The sequence below is a fragment of the Musa acuminata genome, chromosome BXJ1-4 (assembly GCF_036884655.1).
Source record: "Musa acuminata AAA Group cultivar baxijiao chromosome BXJ1-4, Cavendish_Baxijiao_AAA, whole genome shotgun sequence".
Taxonomy (NCBI): domain Eukaryota; kingdom Viridiplantae; phylum Streptophyta; class Magnoliopsida; order Zingiberales; family Musaceae; genus Musa; species Musa acuminata.
Window position 1 is genome coordinate 43351434 of NC_088330.1, and position 16133 is coordinate 43367566.

A 16133-nucleotide genomic window follows, 5' to 3' on the forward strand; every position below is an offset into this window, starting at 1 on the left:
TTCGTATATTCGCTGTTCTTCCTCTCTCTCTCTCTCTCTCTCTCTCTTCTCGCCTATTCCCTCGATCTCTACTCCAATAGCCCACAAAACCCTTCCTTTTCTTCTATATTTTGTTGATCAATCTATTCATTCCTCGTATTCGATCGAAAGGCGCTGTTTTTCTTGACGATATTGGAGTCATTTTGGTGGAGATTTGGCGTTCCTACGGCGATTCGGGGGTTCCTCAGTGCTCCGACCTTGTGATTTGACTCCGGTTGGCGATTCCAGGGTTTGGGCTCCTAGGCGGTTGTGTCGGCGGCGGCGGGGATGCCGGCGAGGATGATGCGGTGGCGGCCATGGCCGCCGCTGTCGTCGAAGAAGTTTCAGGTGCGGCTGGTGGTGAGGAGGGTTGAAGGGGTGAGAGCTGGGGATGAGGCGGCGGCTGTTGCGGAACTGAGGAAGGTGGCTGTGGAGGTGAGGTGGAAGGGCCCGAAAGTGGCGCTGAGCTCGCTGAGGAGGACGGTGAAGAGGAACCGGACGAGGGAGGAGGAGGTTGGCGATGGGGGTGTGGTAGAGTGGAATGAGGAATTTGAGACCGTCTGTACCCTGACCGCGCACAAGGACAGCGGGTTCCATCCGTGGGAGATCGCGTTTAACGTGTTCAATGTGAGTCCAAATCGGCTCCTTGCAGCGCTAATACCCTTGTTCTTTTCTCATCATTCTGTTGTCTGATTCCCTTCATCTACTGTTGTTTTCTTGCACGGTGATCTCGACAAATTGGTGCTGTTCAGGTTTTCTTTACTTGGGTTGTGGGTTTCCTTCTCGCTGATTCCTTGTTTCTGGGTTACGATTATTAGGCGATCCTCGTTGAAATCAATGCCGGTTTCCAAGACTTTGTTAGGGTTTTCACATGTGCTGATCAAGAAACCACTTCGAATTTTATTTGAGGAATTTTAGTGGATATTTAGTTTGTTTATTGTGCTTCTTCCCTGCTTGTGCTGAAATATTGGAAGCTATTCCTATTCTTTTATGTGGGAATTGAGGTCGGTTATATGTGTCTTTGTTTCACCCATCCTCTTCGCCGCATCCGCACATCTTTGGAATATCCAATTCTGGTTTTTTTTTATTCTTTTTTTTTGCATTTCCTTTTTTTCTTCGAACGGGGAAACTTTTTTTAATTATTTTCATTCAAAAACTATCTTGTTCGGTTTAAATATTTATTTTTCTATTTAAGAAGTATTAATTTCTTACTAGCTATTTAGAAGCCTGATGAATCTTTTTGATTAGTTGTGTTTTTTAAAGTTCATCTTTTTTTGGATATCTATTGGTATCTTACAGCTGGATATTGGTGGTTGCAGTTGTCAAAAAAAGTCAACTTCCTCTATTTGATTAACCTATGGTTTGGCCTAATTGGTGTCGATATCCACCACTAGCTTGTACTACCTATTTGCTCTTGGGTTCATTTTGGAATGATAATTTAGGTTTTTATCCTATTCATATTGCTTCTTGTAATTTATTGAGTTTATAGATTGCTTTTGGTGAGAATATGCTTTCTTAATATAAAGAACTTTTTCTTGTAAAGATGAAGGATTATTTTGTCTGGCCAAGCATGTAATCATGAAAGGAAGATCATTGGAAATAATCCCTAACTTTATGACGGTAAGCATGAAGATGTGCTGCAATAAATCGGTGATGAGCAGTGCTAATAATTGAATTTGTAATTTTAAATTCAAACCTTTATAACCTAGCAGATATAACTCCATCGTATTAACCCCTAAAAGGTAATAAGTTATCTTACCTTCAGTGCACTGCTTCATTATTTCCAATTTGGAAGGGAGATGTGCAGCTATTTACTTGTTGGCATATGTGTCACTTTTCAACATGTTACTGTAGTTTCTCTCTTCGACTGTGTGTCTTTGAGATAGTTTTATTTTTGGGAAGTCTGTTTTTGTTGGAGGTTCAGTTGAATTTTATCTGGATAATTTAAATGACTTCCTTCTGTTCTAGGGCTTGCACCATGGTACCAAGAACAAGGAATCGGTTCTTGGAATGGGTTCATTGAACATAGCTGAATTGACTTCCACTGCTGAACAAGAGATTGAGCTCAACCTTCCTTTGTCACTTCCTGGTGCCACTGACTCTCATGCTTCACTCCATGTATGTAACAAACATTTTAGATTTTGAAGCTTGATGATATAAGATATGCGATATTCGGTAATTGTCATGTGGTGCATTATGTCTGAGACTATTTCTACTTAGCTCGGATAATAACAGTGCTGGTTGTTTCTTTTATTTTATTCGCTGAGAGATGTTGGGAAACGATGGAGCATTTGGTTATTTGATTCAAGTTCCACTTTCATGACACATCTTCCTTCCCATGCCCATGCCCACCTAAATTCCTCTTGCCCTTATCCTTTCCCCCTGCATTTTCTCTTGTGCTCTCTATGTTTATCGTTTAACCTCACTAGAAGAATTTCTATAAAGTTTGAGAATGTGACATGCTGTTCATTTTGCAGCTGGCTCTCAGTATATTGGAATTGAGAAGTTCCCAAGATTCTTCTGATATGGTACAGAGGCCATTGTCACCTCCCTCTGGAGATGTTCTTCCTTCTGAGAAAGATGAGCTGTCTGCACTTAAAGCTGGATTGAGAAAGGTGAAAATTTTGACAGAGCTTGTGTCCACTCGGAAGTCTAAAAAGACATGTCAAGATGATGATCATAGCGAGGGGAAGTGCTCTGCCAGGAGTGACGATGCAGAATACATCTATCCATTTGATACAGACTCCCCTGATGATGATCTCGACGAGGTAGATGACAGCAAAGAGGATACTAATGTTAGGAAGTCATTCAGTTATGGTACATTAGCATCTGTTAACAATATTGGCTATGAGATGATAGATGGAGTTTACGAGGATTGGGTCTACTACAATCATCGAAGATCAGATGTAGGTTGTTCACATATGGAGGATACAGTTTTATCTGTTCCTGAACTTTCTGTGTCAAAAAGGAGTATCCTTCCTTGGAAAAAGAGAAAGTTGAGTTTTAAATCTCCTAAGCCCAAAGGAGAACCATTGCTAAAGAAAGCCTATGAAGAGGGAGGCGATGACATTGACTATGACCGACGGCTGCTGAGTTCCTCTGATGAATCTCTCTTTGCAGGCGTAAGCTTCTCGTTGACTTATATTGCCAGTTTATCTTCCATAAATATCTGTAGCTTGATTGATCGAATTCTTGATTCTTCTCTTTGATTCTAGTATAGGTTGATCTTTCTACCAGTTCTATTTGAATAAACTTTTCATGCTTACCATACTATTTACTTTCATTAAGTGTTGATCTTTCTTTTCCTGGTTCAGTGGTCTGTCCACAAATTGTCTCACAATCACAATTGACTATGAGAATTTCCCGAGTGTGGGAAAGGTCATTGAATGTTATGTTGATTGTTTGCTGACTAACCTATTTGGAAGGGAAATTAAGGATGTTTACATGATTTGCTTGCAGGGCCACAAAGGGGACCATGATGGCGCTGTGAACCGATCATCAGTGTCTGATTTTGGAGATGACTACTTTGTCGTAGGCAACTGGGAATCAAAGGAGCTAGTGAACCGTGATGGGCACATGAAGCTTGTCACTCAAGTCTTCTTTGCATCCATTGATCAGCGGAGCGAGCGAGCCTCTGGTGAGAGTGCATGCACGGCTCTTGTTGCTGTCATTGCTGACTGGTTTCAGAGGTACCGGGACATGATGCCTGTCAAATCCCAGTTTGATGACCTCATCCGAGAAGGCTCTCTTGAGTGGAGAAACCTTTGTGAGAACCAGGCATATCGAGAACGTTTCCCTGACAAGCACTTTGACCTTGAGACAGTTATTCAAGCTAAGATTCGACCAATTTTTGTTGTTCCACGGAAATCTTTCGTTGGATTCTTTCATCCTGAGGGCACTGACAGCAACAGTGGCCTTGACTTCTTACATGGAGCTATGTCCTTTGACAGCATCTGGGATGAGATCAGCCGGATTGGGTCAGAGCACCCAGGTGATGGAAGGCCTCAGCTATATATAGTAAGTTGGAATGACCACTTCTTTGTCCTCAAGGTTGAACATGATGCTTACTATATAATAGACACACTTGGTGAGCGGCTCTACGAGGGGTGCCAGCAGGCGTACGTCCTAAAGTTTGACGATAGCACATCCATTCATAAGGTTCCTAGTGAGAGCAAGGCTGTCGACGGTGAGGCCACAGCAGCAGGAAATGGGGTTGCCGAGAGCTTTCATCAGGAAAAGGGAAACATTGCCGTAGAGGGGGATCTTGTGTGCAGGGGGAAGGAGTCATGCAAGGAGTACATCAAGAGCTTCTTAGCAGCGATTCCAATCAGGGAACTGCAAGATGATATCAAGAAAGGACGGATGTCTTCGACTCCCTTGCATCACCGCCTTCAGATTGAGTTCCATTACACGGAATCGTCCAATGAGCTCAGTTTAGCTACTCTATCCTCAGCAGCAGATGCTGTTCCTGACTTGTCATGGCCAGTCGAACCGGCAGGAGCGATTGCACCGGTACCTGCAGTTCTGGTTGTCTAGAATTTATGACATGAGGGCTGGTTGTCCTTTTCACTGTTCTTGTCGTGTCTCAGTATTAGGTAAATCCGCTTATCTGAGTTCGATGGGTGAAGACAAATAGAAAGCCCGTCTCCGTTTCTTTTTTCTTCCAGCCCTATTCTGTGGAGATGCTTGCCTTGTATGTAATTAGTCTGACAATATGCTAACTGTAGCAACAAGTACCTAATGAATCGTAATAATTCAACTATCTTTCAGCTTCCATAGATTGCTGATGGTTTGGGAGAGCAGGTTCCTGATTTTGGTAGCCCATATGCTGTGTCTCTTTTATTGATGAAGTTTTGCAAAAGTACAAATATGATGAAGTCTTTATCCTTTTATCGATGAAGTTTTGCAAGTGTACTAATGTGTTTTGTGATTTCAAATTTTCTCATGGTGTCGTGTCTCTCTCTCTCTCTCTTTTCCTTCTTCCAAATATTTATCTTCAAGATATAGCTGATTAAACTGCTGGTATTATATTTCTCTTCAAGCTTTTAGTCTTATTTTTTTATATAGTCCATCACAAATAATCAGGATATTACGGTTATGTTATCTTTCTCGACTGTCATATTTGGATTTTATCATTTGATTTCTTTTCATTTCCTCTACCAGTTAGGCACATCCCTTGATAATAATTCATTTATTTAGCCATACTCTAGTCAATGCCATACTCTTAATCATGAGCTTGAAATCTAAGCTGGGTAGAGGAAATGAGAGTTTGGTGTTTCACCACCATTTTGGATGATGAGAGTTTGAGACTATACTCTTTGAGCTCATTATACCATCACAGTGCTTGTCAGTATATATTTTTTACTTTGGCTTGGCTGTTGATTTCTTCTCTATGATGTTGAGTTTAGAAATCATTATGACCAGTCTGTGTGAATGTATACGAGGATACTAACATAAAGAGTATACAAGGGTAATTATGCTATTTGCAGACTCGCGAGGATGGATGTGCAAAAGGACAGAAATGATCTCGCCGACTTGACTCACGACTCCGATTCAGACACACACACACACCTGCCGACGACCTCGATTTGCGCCACGCTGTGCACCGGCGGCCTATCGCGGCTTAAGTCCGCGAAAGTGGAACGTCCTTTTTCCCGCGGTGAATTGAATGGCAGCCATCGATGCCACGTGGCAGAACTGCAGACAAAAAGACTGTCGCCAAGTAACGGCGTTAGCGCTGCTCAACGGCCCTCGACGTCAATTTTTTCACATCTCGCCAATCACATCAAGCCACGTGTTTCGTCTCATCATAGTGAAGTCACCGGATCCCTCCGTGCTTAGGATCCGCCGTAAGAAAAGCCTTTCCCGATCCTGCATTCGTCATTTCTAGCGGGGCCCATTCCGGGGTTCACTTAATATTAACCAACGTGGTGGTTTAGTGGGCAACTGGGAACGGGATCGCACAGGAGATCCGGAGCCGATAGTTCCGGACGCGAACGCGAATGCTCAAATCCAGCGCTGGATTCACTTTTGAGTTCCGCCGTTTGGTTTCGGAGAGAGGAGAAGAGTGTGTGTCTGCCGTTAACTATCTCTGCCCTTTCTTTATCCGCGTAGTTATTTATTCTGTTTTCTCGTCACTTGGTTTCGGACAAATTCGTTGGCGCATCCGAGAGCGGGAAGTCGAGGAAGACCGAGAGCGAAGGCGAGCGATGGCGGTGGAGGAGGAGGAGGTCGGGGGTGCGAGCGCGAAGAAGGGCTCGCCGCCATCGAAGGAGGCGGAGGTCGTCTCTGTCGAGCTCCCCGCGCCAGCCGGATGGAAGAAGAAGGTCCGATTCTGGAGAATTTCTATTAGTTCTCATCTTACTTCGTTCATACAAGCTTCCCTGTGCCCTAATTTCCTGTCCTTTATTTTCGATTGTGACGGCGAACGTAGATTTTGGTTACTCTGTGCCGATAAGTTCTGGTCTGCAATCTAGGGTTTCAGTGCTTTCTAGTTGGTTTCTGATGTTGCGTCGAGGAGTACGTGAGAAGTAAGGGTTTGGAATGGGGCACGGTCTTGGAATGGCACTTGGTCTGGAGAATGGTGAATTTAGTGGTTTCCTTTGCTTCCTTTTTTGATAATTTTGATCTTTTCTTGCTTGCTCTGATAGGTTAAGTGTATTGGTTTCAGCTAAGCCTAGGGTTCGGAACACAGTTGTTTCCCAAGTGGTGGTTTGTGTCTGGATGATAGTGCGGTCGAAGTATGAATGGATATGTTTAGCTAATCTGTGTCAAAAATTCTACTTGTAGAAATAAGACCTTGTGGTTTCCTGTTACTTCCAGGAACGTAGATGATGGTGAGTTCCTGATTACAACAGAGTCCTTTCTTTATTAAAAAGAATAAATCAGTAGCTCTGAAATATTTGGTTATCATGCATATCTGGGGTAATTATATATTACCCGCACACCCCCCCCCCCAAGTTAACGATGATTAGTATCCCAGTCCCTATACTTTAAAAAGTAGCACTGAGATCCCTATACTTGTGAAAGTGAAACATTTAACCTTAATTCTCCTCACGTTATTAATTTCGTCGACGGAAGACACGAATAGGAAGGATAAAAAAATAATTTTACTATTTTTTAAATTATTAATATCATATAAACTTTTCCTCCCCTTCTCTTTCGAAGATGCTCGCTCGCCACCCCTCTATTGATCCTGCTCGCTCATTGTACTCACTAACCCTTCGGAGACGATCGCCTGCTACACCTGCTCTCTTGTCGCACCTGCTTGCCCACCGCATCTGGTTCTGTACGTGAGAGCATGTTGATCCCCTGGTGCTGTACATGATTCACTACATGGGGCTGAAGCTATGGCTATGCTTCTGGGACTATGACTGCAACTGGAACTTGCAAAAGTTTTGGGGCTTCGCCAGCAATGCATCTCCGGCCGCATCTTCGGCATCGTCGACTTCATCTTCAGAAACTCCGCCACTGACTTCCATGATTGTCTCATCTTCATCCTCCCCCGCCAACTCAGCCCCGAGCACGACGAGTCCAACACCAGTCCACCGGCTTCATGTTCGACCACTGCACCATCAACGGGAGCGACGAGTACCTCGTGCTCTACTGCTCGAAGCCCGCGGTCCACCACACGTACCTCGGGTAACTATGGAAGGAGTACTTGAGGATGGTGTTCATCAACTGCAACTTGGCGGAGATCGTGAGGGCGGAGGGCTGGTTGCCATGGACTGGTGACTTCGCGCAACAGATGTTTGTTCTACGGAGAGTTCGAAAGCTTTGGACCCGGAGCTAATGCGATCGCTGAGTGCCATGGTGTCACGGACAAACTTTTAAACAGGATGTTTGATGTAATGCTTATGTATGTCCGTGTCTTTTGGTATGTTCATGTTTTGCACAGCATGTAGAGGGACGGCCGAAAGCTTAATAGTCCTATTTTAGTTGGGTTTAGTGGCTGCTTTAGGCTTGTAAATAAAGGTTGTGTCATGTGGACACTTGTGAGAGATTTTCGGTCTATAGTGGACCATTTTGACCCTTTGTTATGCAACTGTTCAGAGCTTGTAAGGTCCGTTTGTAATTTGCATTGTCTATAAAGTGTTTCCTGGAATGTTTGCTTGTGGATCCCGAGTGAGGCGTTCTCTATAACCCGTTTTCTCTTTCGTAGGTCCTAAGGGACCATGGGAGGCTTCGGGGAGGTTGACCTTTGCGGACGGACATGCAAGGGTGTCGCACGACTTAGGCAAAACCAACTAAGTCCGTGACAATGGAGCATTTAGGAGCCTACTCCGTGGAGAACTTTATAGGGGGGGTGATTAATGGATACCCTTTGATCTATAGAACAACATTTGCCGTCTTCTGTTGCGATTTGAGCTGGAATATTATTCTAATACACTATGATATGCACAATAAAGTCCATAGAACTGTAGATTTCCATGGTATGTTCTGAGATGCTACGGAGATGGTCGAGTGGGAGCTCCACCATTGTTGCTTGCCATGTGCTAACCTAAGTGGCAGTAACAAAGACTGACTCATTCACACCATTATATATATTTTTTTGGTAAGTACATTCACACCATTATAGAAAACGACTAAACAGATAAGATGGACGTGCATGTGCTGTTCTTCTACTGCCCTTCTCAAGGTCCCCAATCCTTCACCATCAGCTTATCTACTAGTCCATGGTCCATGCACTTCCTTTGTTGGATCTCCACATCTACTAGCTCCCAACACACAATGATCACTTGCAGCAAAGTGCGGTCAGTGGGTGGAAGAAGACACCACAACCCGCAAGGAGAAAACCATAAGGAATGACATGCCAGAAGGAATTATGCACTCGGAGTTTAATTGGCTGTGCACGGTGACGATGTTAGACTCGTCGTGCTCGGGGTTGAGCTAGTGAGGGAGGACGAAGATGAGGCAGTCGTGGAAGACGGTGGCAGAGTTACCGAAGATGAAGTCGACGGTGTTGGAGATGCATCGCTAGGGAAGGCCCCAAAGCTTCTACTTGCAGTCATAGTCCCGGAAGCACAGTGACAGCTTTAGCCCTAGGTAATGAATCATATACAGCACCGAGGGATCAGCATGCTCTCACATACAGAACCAGGTGTGGCGGGCGAGCAGGTTGGAAAGAGGAGGGCGAGGAGAAGTTCATATGAAATTATATAAAATTAATAATTTAAAGATAGTAAAATTACTTTTTTATTCTTTCCATTTGTGTTCTCTGTCAATGAAATTAATGAATTAAAGAGAATTGGAGTTAAATGTTTCACTTTCACAAGTGTAGGGGTCCCAATACTATTTTTTAAAGTATAGGGATCGGTATGTTAATCATAGTTAACTACAGGGAGTAATCTGTAATTATCCCTGCATATCTTGTCCCTGGGGATCTTTTTCTTATGTCTGAGGTGCTTTTGATGCAAGTTATAGTTGTATGCAAACAACTTTCTAAAACGTTATATTTGTAAGCACTCGTTAAATATTTTTCCTTGTGTATATTATTTTCTCACTTGAAAAGATTTAATGGTCATTCAAGGCTAAAGTTGTTCAGATTATAGTGTTTGCTTTGGAGAGTAGGTGATAAGAGTTTACAATTAGATCTTTGTTTAAAATGCAATGGAATTTCGAGAAGGATTCAAGATTTATTAGTGTCTTCAACATGAATTTCAGAAATGGTAATTCCATCAATGCATCATTTGGGAGGATCAGTGTATCCCATCTTCCTCCTACAAGGAGAGTCTACTTTGGTGATTTGGACCCTAGTCACCAGGCTACAGAGGAGCAACCTTTCATGTTACAATGCCCTAAAGGTGCTTGAAGTCACTAATTTCTTTGATGTTGTCATTTTTGTGTGTAATTGGATGCAAGCTACTTGAGGAACCAAGGCTTCATTAGGAAGCTTCTGAAACCACCAAAATGCCTAGCAGCAAGTCCACGGTATTTCCATCAGTTCAATCCTGATTGCAGGACTTGATTGATCAATTGGTCTATCACAAACAATTTTGGGTCACTTGAGTTGAGAGAAGAAGATTAATGCTTAAGCAGATCACAGATTAGTCCAGTAGTGCAAACCTTCAGCAACTATATAATATACTATGGTGACCTCTCCTTCCCCAAAAGGAAGCTCACTTGTTGCAAGCTCAAGGGCACAGCTTCCACTAAATAGAAACCTCTCCCTTGGGATTTTACTTGTTCGGGTTTCTTGGGTCTTGCTTCTAGTGGCAAAGTTTTCTTTGACATTTGAAAATAATTTCAGTGATGCCTTACACATTTTGATACTAGACTTTGAAATATGATGCCTTATTTTTGGTGTTTCGTGATAGCATGTCTTTGTTATGTCTATGGGATGAATCATATTATGCATATCTTTTAACAAACTTTTCACTGGTACTTACCTTACAATACTTCTGTGTGACTTATTTATAAATATGGTAGCTCTTACTAAGAACAGTGATATTGATCTCAGTGGCACTCAATGGTGGGAAATCTATATAACCAACCCCATATATATTTCGCTTTGTTTTTTGACTTACCTTTTCTTTTTCTTATTCTTTGAATTAGTTTGTCATCATTTCTAAGACAAAATAATATATCATATATCAAGGTTTGCGATTTCGAATCATACCGCCCGGTACCGATCCGCCTATGAACCGGTACGCGAACCACCTGCTATCGGGCGGTCCGCTCGATATAGCAGCCTAGCTGCGACGAGGCTAACGGAGAAGCGTCGAAGAAGGAACAAGGAGAGGGCGCTCGAAGAAAAGGGAGAATTGGGAGAACCTCGGCGCTAACTTGTTTCCACGCCCTTTCTTGATCTCGATCTAGTGTCGCCCTCCCTCGACAATCCCGATCTAGGAGGTAACAACGAGGAGAGTTGTAAAGAGGAGGATCTAGAGGCGCGGGGATCACGGGAGGCGGTGGCTAGAGTAGTGGAAGAGGCGGTCTCCTTCATCACCTCATCTGCGACTCTGTGGCCTTCTTTTTCGTCGCGTTCTTCGCTGAAGGTTGGAGACGTCTGCGGCCTTCGCCACGTTCTTCACCAAAGGTCAAAGACGTTTGTGACCTTCGACGTCTTTGCCGCCTTCTTCATCGAACGTCGCAAATGAGGCGACGAGGAGAAGAGGAGGCGACATCACCGAGGCTGCATTCGTTTTTTTAATATATATATATATATATAGGCATACCGCTCGGTATGCCTTGACGTACCGCTCAATACAACATATCGTATCGTACCGAGCAAAGCTTGATACATTGGTACGGTACAATTTCATATTGTCATATATGTTTATTGGCTTTGGAGCTACATATAGTTTGAGATTCATTTTTTAGCTTTATAGTTATATGTACAGTTCCAACTATTAGTGGTTGGCTCCATGGATCTTTTGCCATTGTTGAGTTCTTTGGAGTTGTGTATTATATTAAAAAAATGACATATAAATGATACTTAATGAATAGGTTTTTAAGCAAAATATGGGTTTGGTAATGATCGAATTTCAACTGTACTCCTCTCATATCAAACCAAGTCGCAACGAGCAAATTGACCATTAGGCCCTATTTTACCCTTTAAATTCTCCTCTCTCCTGCCTCTTTCATTCTCATTCTCATTCAATTTTTCGTCCTTATAACCTAGAATTTTTTTGTTCATGTATTGCATGTATATACTTTATGCTCATCTAAATATAATTTATATACCAAGAAATTAGGAAAAAAACCATAAAATAGGAATTTTTTTAATGTAAATCTTTGTGATTTCTATTTGCTTAATTGGTTTATTTGTTATCTCTCTTCACATACAATCTCTTGATGTTAAGCATATAATTATTCATATAAATCACAAGGATTTACATATAATTCTTTATTTATATGAATGTTTATATGCTTAACTTTTGATCCAAAAAGAGTTTTTTTTTTATCTATATGAATCCTTATTTGTCGTCTTGTGATCCTCAAATATAAATTTATTTCCCTGTACATCCCTCATAGTAAATGGATTTTGTACAAATCCTCCTAAAAGAATATGGACATCAATGTTCTCTAAAGTCTAAATGAATGCTCTTTTATCTGCTTTCCTACTCCTATATGCACAGAACATAATATATATTTTTTCTTTTTTATACATCACTTAGAATTGATATGTTTACATGCATAACCTATGCATTAGATTTATTATTCTTATAAACAGAATATTTTTTTATTAATTTTCGTATACATGTGCACAAAAAAATAGTTTTTAAGAGAAGAAAGAGATTGATGCTATATCCCTTGAACTTTTTTTAAATTTCAGATTACTTTTTTGTATTGAAAATATCCTGGACTCTTAGCTAGATACATGTTTGTATTTTCTTTCTTTTTGGGGGTTAGCTAAATATTCTCTTAGCTAGAGAATATTTGTATTGTTTGTTAGATCAAACAATGTCCCTACTTCTATCTCCTTTATTTTTCTAACAATTCGAGTCACCAAAGGTCCTTGATTCCAGAAATCTGGGGAAAGTTGTTCATAGGTCCTATTGAGACTTCTTGGCTGATGAATTGCCAACATGGTGATATCCCAACTTTTGCAGATTACCAAATGTGAAGTACAAAGATTTCCTTTTCTGGCATGGGGCATGCTTGCTATTGAACATTGCAGTTATTGACTTTTGCATGCTTAAGAGAATTGTTCTTTAAATGTTTCAATTTGTTACCTTTTTTGGTGATTTGTCTCATTTCATTTAGACTTGAACCTAGTTCTCATGGTCTACTGTTGTTTGCAAAAAGATTGGTAGTTGGCTCTGCTGTCAAATTAGTTTGCACAGTTACCACAACTGAAAGGCCGAATTACTTTAAGCTGTAGTATCTTTTTGTGTGTGTGTGTGTGTTTTAAGAAGAAAATAATTATTACCTTTGTATTAAAAGACTGCATAGAATCAGTATCAGGATTCTCTATATATGCTGTAAGAGAACAATTGACTGAATTGTAAATTTTTTTACTTGGGGGGTTGATCGACACTTTTTAATGAAATTTGTAAGATATAATAGCTACAATAAGCTTTTCCTAACATTCTTTACACATGTCCAAGGAGGTTAACTAGACAATTTCTTAACTCTTAAGGCGGCCAAATTATTCCTTCATGGAATTCTTAAATATACTTCTTTTTTTTATTTGTCATTGTTGGAAGTATGCATATCTGTCTTTTTTTAATTAAGGAATTCTTCAAACTTAGGAAAAAGGAACTTCTTTTTAAGTTTTACCTCTTCACAAGGAATTAGATGTTTATGCTTTACGAATACTCATTTTTCTTGTTCAAAAATTGGATTCTCTTTCTTCAATCATAATCTGTACTTCTAAGTTCTTCTCTGAAATGAGTTTCATTTGGTTGTCGTTCTTTTATAGCTTTTTGCAGAGACTCAAGTTACTCCATTGGATTTCGACAACTAATTGATGATTTTTTATTGTCTTCCTCAGCATGTTGCACTGGCTTTTCTTGTTTGACATCGAATTTACATACCTGTCGCTTTCTATTCCATCAATGCTTTGTCTAATTGTACCTAATAGAATGGTATTTTGGCATTTAAGCTGGTATTATGCAAGCCCATGCCCTGTGAATCCTTTTTGTGGTAGATGTCTTGTAAAAGCATTCTGTGCTGTTTCAACGAAAAATGTGCTTTAGATTGTGGGTAGCATTTAGTTCATCATACTGTTGCCGTAATGGTTTTTACTTAACTCTGGCTTGTGATTTCATATTATGGAAGCTTTTATGGAGTTCTCTTCGTTATCTGAGAACATAATGGTGTCATTTTATATTAAAGTGGGAAAAGGTTATTATATGAACATGTATGCATCATTTGTATGGTGAGTTCATTGAGCGGAATTAAGATCTAGGTATATACAAGCCAGCTTGTTACCTTCATGGGGCTAACATTACCTTTACCTCCTGCTTTCTTTATTAGACTGGGAACAGTTTTTATTTACGGTGTTCTCTTTCTGGGTGGTCAGAGTAGAATGTTCTAGCTTTTCTTAGAAGTTTTTGGTATTGATGTTGATCTTAACTTTTATTGCAATTAGACAAAAGTTTAAAGTGGGTTGGTACTTTTTAGTGAAACAAAAAAAAAGTAGCTTTTTAATGCAAATTTTTATTTACTATCAGGCATGCAAATGCTTTATGGCTTAACATTAGATGATAAATTCCTCTTCTTCAGCTGGTCTATAAGCCACTCAATTTGGTTGTTTTATTAAAATTAACTCTTCTGGCCCATTGGAGTAAGAAGTTGTACCATTGCTCAAGAATACACAAAAGGTTCATCTACGTAAACTTGTCTACGTTTGAAGGTGTCAATGAGCTTAGCTGGTAAAGACTTTGACAGCATAGCAAGGTCCTAGGCTCGAATCCCATCTTTGCCACTTACCCTTTGCCGAAAAAAAAAAGAAAAATCTACGTACAAGATTTTCATGCAAGATATGTTCTCTTTAACTCTCGGTACCCATCAGACTAAAATGTGAATATGTTTTTCCTTTATTTGACTGATGTAGTAACAAGTTTGGATGATTTGTCTATATGAGTGATATGCTAATTTATTAAAGATTTGCTAATGTAAGAGTCTTCTAGCATCTTCTGGTTGCTTGCAAAGAGATTGCAACATTATGTGCTGTTGTGGATTTTTTTTTTCTTTTATCCTGCAGTATTAAAAGCCCATTCTAAAATGGATAACTTTTTCCTTCTCGTATTGGTATATCAACACATCTGGATTTGGATCACTTGCATATTTTCTCTTCCATTATCACAGTAAATTATATTTTTTTGCACTGACAGTTCATGCTGAATGAGGATGGAACTCCAAGACGGAATGAAATTGTCTTCGTATCACCAACCGGCGAGGAAATAAAAAATAAGAGACAGTTACAGCAATACTTGAAGTCTCATCCTGGAGGCCCCTCTTCGTCTGAATTTGACTGGGGAAGTGGTACTCTCCCTTTCTGTCTGTCCATTTGCAAATTACAATTGAACATATATAGCTCCATAACGTGCATTTAAATGAATTTTTTTGTGTACATGAATAATTTTTTGTTTTGCTTCATTGAACGGGCTAGTACTCTTACTCAGGTGACACCCCAAGGCGTTCGGCGAGAATCCGAGAGAAAGTCAAGGCAGTAGAGACCCCAGAAAATGAGAAGCCAAGAAAGCGAGAAAGGAAATCAAGCTCAAAGAAAGGGGCAAATCAGAAGAAAGATGATGGCGATGGGTTGGATGAAACTTCTGGGGTGAAGGACGATGTCACCACAGGGGAAGCAGAAGCACCTACCGATGTGGAAATGAAAGAATCTGGTGTTGATGTGAACATGGTCGAGAATGAGGGTGTTGCTGTAGAGGTTGCAGTGAATAGCGATACTGATGGGAAAGCTGTAGATGAGGGTACCGGTGAGCAAGATTCTGTCAAAACCAATGGAAATGCTCAAGAGAAAACCGAGCCTAGTTTGAAGAACGACGATGAAGAAGCAGGACCTGAGATGGAGAAGAAGAACCAAGCAAACGACAAACCAGCGAAAGCCAAGGTATCACCTTCCGCAGGCAATCCTGAAGAGGCATCAGCTGGGAAAGAAATGCAGGATAGAGAGGTTTTATCAGGGAATATCAGCCACAAGGAAGACTCCAGTGCTGTAGTCTCGAAGGACGTTCCTTCGGCGAAATGCAGCGACGGGGAGCATCTGCCCAGTGCCTCTCCGATCAACTCTTGAAACTTATGTTCATCCGTGTTGTCTCATTATGTGTCTTAGTATTTAAGTTGTAGGTGGTAATAAATGCGTAGCAGTTACACTCAATTGAAGAATTTAGTTATGCTAAAACATCCTGTATGTAATACTTGGATGGTTTAGTGGAGGTTTTAGTCTGAAATTGTAGCTAGTAGTAAATGGTTAGTTACGCTAATTCAAGTATTGTTAGTCATGACTGCATATCCTGTATGTTACACTGGTTGGTTTAGGCTGTCAACATGTTAGAATGCAGTATAATCTGTTAACACAAAGACTTCACTGTTTGGTTGTTACTCTTTGCAGATAATCTCTACATGTTGTGTATGGGTTGAACTTAAATTACCTTTCTTTGAGAAAATTCTCTCTCATAATTAAATTGCAATCTGACTGACAG

The 16133-nt window shown here is 40.7% G+C and overlaps 2 protein-coding genes across 2 annotated transcripts; both read left to right on the forward strand.

Annotated features, from left to right (window-relative positions):
• Nucleotides 1–4794, forward strand: LOC103982267 (uncharacterized). The gene is made up of 4 exons (XM_009399154.3): nt 1–645; nt 1987–2136; nt 2496–3140; nt 3478–4794. Exons 1-4 carry the CDS (start codon nt 307–309, stop codon nt 4552–4554), a joined length of 2211 nt encoding a protein of 736 aa, XP_009397429.2. The 5' UTR covers nt 1–306; the 3' UTR covers nt 4555–4794.
• A 1347-nt stretch (nt 4795–6141) lies between these two features.
• On the forward strand, nt 6142–16011 carry LOC135671863 (methyl-CpG-binding domain-containing protein 11-like). Its single transcript, XM_065180168.1, has 3 exons — nt 6142–6344; nt 14802–14952; nt 15093–16011. Exons 1-3 carry the CDS (start codon nt 6228–6230, stop codon nt 15722–15724), a joined length of 900 nt encoding a protein of 299 aa, XP_065036240.1. The 5' UTR covers nt 6142–6227; the 3' UTR covers nt 15725–16011.
• Nucleotides 16012–16133: the final 122 nt, after the last annotated feature.

Coding starts and splice junctions, on each gene's coding strand:
- LOC135671863 (XM_065180168.1), top strand. CDS start 6,228: ATGGCGGTGGAGGAGGAGGAGGTCGGGGGTGCGAGCGCGAAGAAGGGC. Junction 6,345..14,801: donor CAGCCGGATGGAAGAAGAAG/GTCCGATTCTGG, acceptor TTGCACTGACAG/TTCATGCTGAATGAGGATGG. Junction 14,953..15,092: donor TGAATTTGACTGGGGAAGTG/GTACTCTCCCTT, acceptor ACTCTTACTCAG/GTGACACCCCAAGGCGTTCG.
- LOC103982267 (XM_009399154.3), top strand. CDS start 307: ATGCCGGCGAGGATGATGCGGTGGCGGCCATGGCCGCCGCTGTCGTCG. Junction 2,137..2,495: donor ACTCTCATGCTTCACTCCAT/GTATGTAACAAA, acceptor TTCATTTTGCAG/CTGGCTCTCAGTATATTGGA. Junction 3,141..3,477: donor ATGAATCTCTCTTTGCAGGC/GTAAGCTTCTCG, acceptor ATTTGCTTGCAG/GGCCACAAAGGGGACCATGA.